Below are 6930 nucleotides of genomic sequence, written 5' to 3' on the forward strand. Positions count from 1 at the left end.
TCATTACATTAAATATCATCAATTTTGCTAACATAGCAATGTGAGAAGAATGGAGTTTTATGGGATATGAAGAGAGTTTCATCACCATAAAACTCATCTGACACAGTTACCTAGTTCTCAATCTAAATAATTATGCCCATAAACTTCTACTGAGACTGATCTTACACATGCATCACAGACATCGGAGACTAGACGCCGGATCTATCGTTTGTCCTCATGAGGACTGGGGTTCACACTGCTCTCACCTTGTGACTACCGGCTCCTCTCACCGTGACTACTCAGAGGTCCCTGCTCCTAGTATAAATCGATTCCTTCTGAAATATATGTGTAAACCGTTATTGAAGCTAGTAATTAAAAGGGGAAAAAAAAGAGGGAATGAAGAGCAGCACTAGGCCGTGCCTGATAAAGTACTACCTACCCATATCTGATGTGGCACGCAGAGCTCGGCTGGACCGATTTGGTTTGGCTCCAACCTAACTTGCAAACAAACCAACGGAGACAAACAAGTGAAGTGCGTTCATACTACAGCGCCAGCGACAGCAAGAGATGATGAGACTTCCTACACACTGGCCGCATCTTTTGCCTCCTTGCTTTCAAACTAGTTATATGAAGCAAGGATGGGGTTTAAAGCCATTTGTATCCTTTCCCTTCAAAATTCTCGAAGTTCTTCCACACAACCACCCTCCTTAATACTCCCTTAGTGCCTTCGTTCCAGCTTGTACGTCATTTTGGCAAATTTAGATACATAGCTTGTCATAGCACGTACTCTCCACATTCTAAAATAATTAGGAAAAAGTCTAAACTACTCCCCTCAATTATAGTCAAAGTCTGGATAATCCTCTAACTACCATTTAGTTTATTTTACCTCTCAACCAGTGCCTTTTGGTTCAATTACCCCCTAATACAATTTGTCTTTTTTATTTCTCCATGCATAGGTGGAGTTTTCAGTTGAAATTTTAGAAGATGATAGTTCACATCATAAAACATGTTAGAAAAAATACATCATAATTTTTTATCATTATTTCAATAAATTAGGATAATTAATAATAAATTAATCATTGGAGTTCAAAATTATATGAAAAATAACGATGAAAAAATTCTAACAATTTTTTAAATATTCATTGTGATATCCACCACTATCCTGCAAACTTTGAAATTAAAATTCAACTTGTGTATAAAGAAACGAAAAAGATAAATGAGGGATATCCGGACTTTGGCTATAGTTGAGGGGAGTAATTTATACTTTTTTAAATAATTATTCATTTAGCATTATTGTCCCACAAAGATTGCACCTTTAGCTTCTAATAAGACTGATCATCTAATTAAAGCAACACCCACAACAACAACAAAAAATTATATATTGAGAAATGTATAGAGCCAATCAAATGGTTGGTTGATATTAGTTTGCTGGTTCCATCCATGCATGTAAATGGTTTGGTTGATGTTATTTTGCTGGTTTCCGTGCATTTATTCAGAATCTAGAAAATTAAACAAATAGGAAGACTTTGAATCACAATTACTCTGAATAAATAGGGTCAACATAATGGTCATTTATCACCACTACTAATGTGTCCTAAATTTGGTAATAGAATATCTTTTAAGGATGGAGGCAGTATACTACACATAAAAATTATGTTCATAATGGATAATTTCTTTAAAATAAACTAATATCCAACCATCTCTCTAATCTCTCGTATCGTCTATGGTTTCTTATATATGTGAGAAATCATTTCTCTCTTTAATTAATCTCTTGTCTTATCACCAAATTACTTACGTAACAAATGAATTAATTTTATAGAAACCATCTTAATTATTGGGTTGGAGTTGCATGCCCTTAATTACGAGCCTCGGACATTCGCAATGGGAAAGGACTTTTTCTTGACTCCGTACACGTGCTTCTCCTCTCCGCATTGTGGGCTCCGCTGCCTGCAAAACAACACAAGAAGATTTTGCTCTAAAAAAAACAACACAAGAAGATGGTGCCATAACAACAATAATGCTGGTAACGAGCAATATTATTTTTCTCTCACACCAAATCAACACTAGCCATCAGTCACCAACCAGTCAGCAGTAATTTTCTTTCACATCAAATTAGCATCCGCCACCATCTTAAGTCAACGGTGGTCCCCTGCGCTAGGGAGTACTAAAAAATTTTGACCGTTAATTATGGTGTTAAATAAAGCCAGTTTACAAAACCAACTCTAGAATCCCTGCGCTAGGAACCCTGAAGAATCTAATGAGGCCTTTAACCGCGCGATTAGAAGATGGTTACTATAGCATCAATATAGTCAATCATTAATTAATTACCATCATTAGATTCATCGCGAAAAATTATACACATCTCTAAAATTTTTTTGCAAATAAACTTTGTTTAACACTCTATGCATATGAGATTTTTTTCTCGGCACGTATGCGCTAGAAAAACCAAACAAGACCCTTAAATCCAAGGGTCATTTTGATCCATGCCACTCCAATTTCTTGAAGTTGGATCTCATGTTCAAAATCATGCCATTGAGTGGCATGATTTTGAACGTGACACCCAATTTCACGGAGTTGTGGTGGCACGAATCGAATTTTCCCTAAATCCAAATATGGTGGAGTGCCAGATCAGAGGCAGGCACGGCCTAATCACGAGACTAGACGACACGATGCTGTTGCCGCGACAAAGCCCGCGTTCACACGGGAGGGACGGGACAGAGAGCTAGTGCGCGAGCTCTCGGCGTCAGAGGCGGCCGGCGGTGGGACCACACCACACATGCAGCGGCAGCGGGACCACCCGGCGCGGGTCCCAACCCGCGACGGGCGTTCACACCTCTCCTCTGTCTCCACGCAGCCCCCATCTTCCGCTCCTTCCATCGCCTCCTGCTGCCCTCCCGCCGCGGGTATTTAAACGCCGGCCGGGGCGACGACCAGAGCCACAGCCACCACCACCAGCGCCGCCTCCGTTGTTCGTTTGCTCCACGGGACGGCGGCCGGCGCAGCAATTCTTTCTTCCGTACACACACCATATATATATATCCGCTCGCCGCCGCCATAATGTCTGCTGCCGCCACCGCTTGCATGCCTCTGGTCCCTCCTCCGTCTCCTCTCCAGGGATCGACCGGGAAGCCGGCAATGGCGGCCGCCGAGGTCGGCGAGAGGCGGAAGCCCGGTGGCATGGAGACTGACATGACTCAGAGGTACCCGCACGGATCCCTTTGTTGATGATTATTATTAGTGAACTCTCTCCCCCTCCACCGATCGGCTCGGCTCCTCGCTAGATAGCTGCAGCCAGCAGAGTCCAGGCCATGAGCAACTAACGCTCGCGTGCATGACGCCCGGCTTGCTTACCGGCGGGCTCCGATACTCCTGTGTGCCTTCTGTTTTTTTCTCTTCCTGCTTGAGCTGACGACCATGTAAAATGTTTTGATCACCAGCCATGGCAGCGAGGAGCAGCGGCGAGCCATGGACAACGGCGATGGCGAAGTGACGATGAGCGAGCCGCGGGCGGTGGTGCGGACGCTGGCGTGCGAGCGCAAGCCCTACGTGGAGGGCTTCGCGCTCTGGCGGAGCATCGGCAGGTAACAATCCATCGTCGCCATCGCATCTTCAGCATAGCGCCTATATATAGGTTCTTGGTTCTTGCAGTTCATTTGCGATAATCCTGATATTAACCGGCACATAACTTGTTTCTAACTGATGCAGGCCTGAGCTGCCAGAGTTGGATCCTATCCTTTCTTTCGACGAGTTCGAGTGTACGTAGAATAATTCCCGGCCGGGTGATATGTGTTTTTTTTTTGCAGTAAAAAATAGAAGGATTTTTTTTCTGTTAACATCAAAGACGATATTGACAAGAAACTGGTGATCGATCTTGTTCATGCACAAAGCAAAAATGGCAACTGATAAAGTAGCTTTAAACATGTCTGATATGTACCACGGCAAACTTATTAATAATCTCTATCAAAAGTCTAGCTGTCACCTATATATGTTTTCATAAACATTTAAGTAATTATAAATGCACCCACTGAACTCGAAGGAAACACATAAAAGTTTCGAGCGCCATCATGGATCGGTCATCGGTAGACTTAAATACGAAGTATATATATGCAGTGAATCCAAAATTCTTTCATAATTTTCCTTTTCTTTTCCTTCCTTTGTCTTTTCAGTTTCTGCACCAGCTGCCTTTCCTGACCATCCCCACAGAGGTTTGTATCTCCCCCTCTAGCAATACCAATAAATCAATATTTATACTTTCTATAAATGGAGCAAAGTAAACGTTTCTAATTAAACTGACTTTTTGTTTATTTTTCTTCTTTGTTTCCTGCGTGGTATGTCATCAGGGTTTGAGAACGTCACCTATATGCTCAAGGTAAGAATTCATGAGATTTTTCATATGATCCTTATGAATCCTACTTTATATGTTGCAAGGTTGATTTAGTATATTGAACAATATTTCTTTTTTTCTTAAAGTGAAATTGCTGACAAAATGTTTTGTCTTCCGGTGTTGCTTTCAGGGAGGCGTCAGTTACCATGACTTTTCAGGGCACAAGGGCACCATCAAAGAAGGAGATGTTCAGGTTAGGTCTCCCATCCACAGCAGCATTGAACGCACAAGACTATAGGGACTCTGTTCATTGTAAAAAGGAAAAAAAACTGTAAATTGCATAGTTCTGAAGAAAAAGCAGCGCATCTCAAGCCTAAACATTTACCAGATACCCTATAAAAAGCAGCAGCTTGTGAAAGGAACAGGTGCATCTGCGGCTCCATTGTTCACCCTGGCCTCACGCCGACCACCATGATGAGCCAGTCATACTCCACTCAAGAAAAAGCTAGCGGCGTGTAGAATAGAATTGGTCAGACCTCAAGAGAGTTGACATGTAGCACTAGCATCTATGGTCGTCGTCAACTGACCCGGCGTGCTCGGGTGAAATGCAGTGGCTGACGGCTGGGCGCGGCGTCGTGCACGCGGAGGTGCCCGCCGGCAATGGCGTGCAGCGGGGCATCAACATCTGGGTCAACCTCTCCGCCAACGACAAGATGTAAGTGCCGCAGTCGCCCGCCGCCATGCTTCCTCGCTTCTTGGATTATTGGGGTTTGGGAGACTTGCATTGGGACTTGGAGTCGCTGATCAGCTGGGCTGCCGCGCTGCGTGCAGGATGGAGCCGAGGTACCAGGACCTGGCGAGCCACGACATCCCCGCCGCCGCCACGGGCGACGGCGGCGTCTCCGTCAAGGTCATCGCGGGCGAGTGCCTGGGCGCGCGCTCCCCGCTGCGGCCGCGCACCCCGGCGCTGTGCCTCGACGTCTCCCTGCGGCCCGGCGCGCGCCTCCGCCAGCCCGTCCCGCGCGGGTGGAGCGCGTGCGCCTACGTCATCGCCGGCGAGGCCGTGTTCGGCGACGCCTCCGCTGGGGCGCGCACGCTCGTCGTGTTCGGCGCCGACGGCGACGGCGTGGACGTGCGGGCCGCGGAGGGGCTCGCCGCGGCGGGGGGCGCGAGGGTGATGCTCGTGGCGGCGCGGCCTCACGGCGAGGCGGTGGTGCGGGACGGGCCCTTCGTCATGAACACCCGGGAGGAGGTGGAGCAGGCGCGGGAGGACTTCCGCCGCCGCCAGAACGGCTTCGAGATGGCCGACGGCTGGACCTCCGACCACGCCGCCACCGCCGCCATGCGCTGATACTCTCAATTTGGAATCAATGTTCGTGCAAGTGGGTGGCTATGAATTGTATCTGGATTCCTACGTACGTGGACCCCGTTTGGCATTGCAGTGGGAGCACGATGATCTAGTACCAACGAGCACGGTTCTAAAGTTCGGCAAAATTAATTCTAAGAATTTCAGACTTGTCAACCAGAGAAATTTTAGCCAAAATTAAAGTTAACACTACACTGTTGGTTTGCAGAGCAAACTCCCCTCTCTGACTTGTTAATTCCCTGCTGGTGCGTAACTTGTTGAGTTGTTTGATTCTCTTCGCATCTTAAAATCCAGGCTCAGGCCTCAGGGTCTTAAAATGTAGACTAGAACAGAATTTGTTTTGATGTGAGAGAGCTGTATTTTGTAAGGGCAAATTCCCCGTATGTTATTGAAAATTTACCCGTTCCCTTGTCTGCCACTAAAATTCTACACTTCCCTTCATTGCCAACTGCCGCCACATGAAAATTACATTCCCCTTATTGCTGCCATTACCGTTAGTAGTCTGCTAGATTGCGGTTAACGTGGCACGCAAATGACGCTTTTACTCTTCTTGTACGTAAGAACAAGTAGAATTTTGCTCGTTCCGTCCACAGCCATTGTGGTTCAATAATGATTCATTGGGAATTTTGATATATAGACAAACATAAATGACAAATAGCACAATAAATTAATTTTTTTTAAATAAATCAGATTAATATAAATAATAACTTATGTTTTATATCCAGATTGAAATCTTATTAGCTCTTGAGAAATAGAATACAACAAACATCTGGCATAAATGTTAGTATAACTTGACTTTGGGTCCATCTTGTAAATCAAGTTGGCATCAAAATGTACACGTGCAAATAATTCCTACTACAGATCGTCCCAAACAATTTCTAGACAGAAAGGAGAAGATTTTTGGCTGCGGCTTGTGTGTCTCCTTTCTATGTCTCCATCGTGTCTCCGCGAGCTTCTGGTTCATTAGTTCATTGGTTCGCTCATCTCCGAGAGCTGGGCCTGTAACATTTCCGTCCGCAGCCTAACGACAAAGTCAACTAATCTAATTTGATTTTCTGGACGAATTATTTCAACATATTGGAAGTATGAAAGTGCATATTCTAGAAGAAAAAAAGGAACACAAGACTAAGAACCAGAATAGATTTGATGGGGAAGAAAATCCCTTGATGATGCACTACGCTATATAACAGCCATGATCCCCACTTGATATGTCGTGGTCGTGTGGACGGAGAAAAAAAAAACGAAAGCCCAGCTCGAGCAG

At 45.2% G+C, this 6930-nt stretch overlaps 1 protein-coding gene across 1 annotated transcript; it reads left to right on the forward strand.

The window, feature by feature from the left end:
* The first annotated feature begins 2908 nt into the window (after positions 1-2908).
* Positions 2909-6074, forward strand: LOC120712205 (pirin-like protein). Its single transcript, XM_039997927.1, has 8 exons — positions 2909-3179; positions 3417-3560; positions 3685-3734; positions 4146-4184; positions 4320-4348; positions 4494-4556; positions 4915-5018; positions 5135-6074. The coding sequence occupies exons 1-8, from the start codon at positions 3037-3039 to the stop codon at positions 5652-5654; spliced, it is 1092 nt and encodes a 363-aa protein (XP_039853861.1). The 5' UTR covers positions 2909-3036; the 3' UTR covers positions 5655-6074.
* The last annotated feature ends 856 nt before the right edge of the window (positions 6075-6930 follow it).

Source organism: Panicum virgatum, chromosome 6K (assembly GCF_016808335.1).
Source record: "Panicum virgatum strain AP13 chromosome 6K, P.virgatum_v5, whole genome shotgun sequence".
Classification (NCBI taxonomy): domain Eukaryota; kingdom Viridiplantae; phylum Streptophyta; class Magnoliopsida; order Poales; family Poaceae; genus Panicum; species Panicum virgatum.

Bases quoted from the DNA above. Each gene is read 5' to 3' on its own strand.
- LOC120712205 (XM_039997927.1), top strand. From the start codon at position 3,037: ATGTCTGCTGCCGCCACCGCTTGCATGCCTCTGGTCCCTCCTCCGTCT. The intron at 3,735-4,145 runs GTACGTAGAATA...TTGTCTTTTCAG, and splicing joins TTCTTTCGACGAGTTCGAGT to TTTCTGCACCAGCTGCCTTT. The intron at 4,557-4,914 runs GTTAGGTCTCCC...GGTGAAATGCAG, and splicing joins TCAAAGAAGGAGATGTTCAG to TGGCTGACGGCTGGGCGCGG.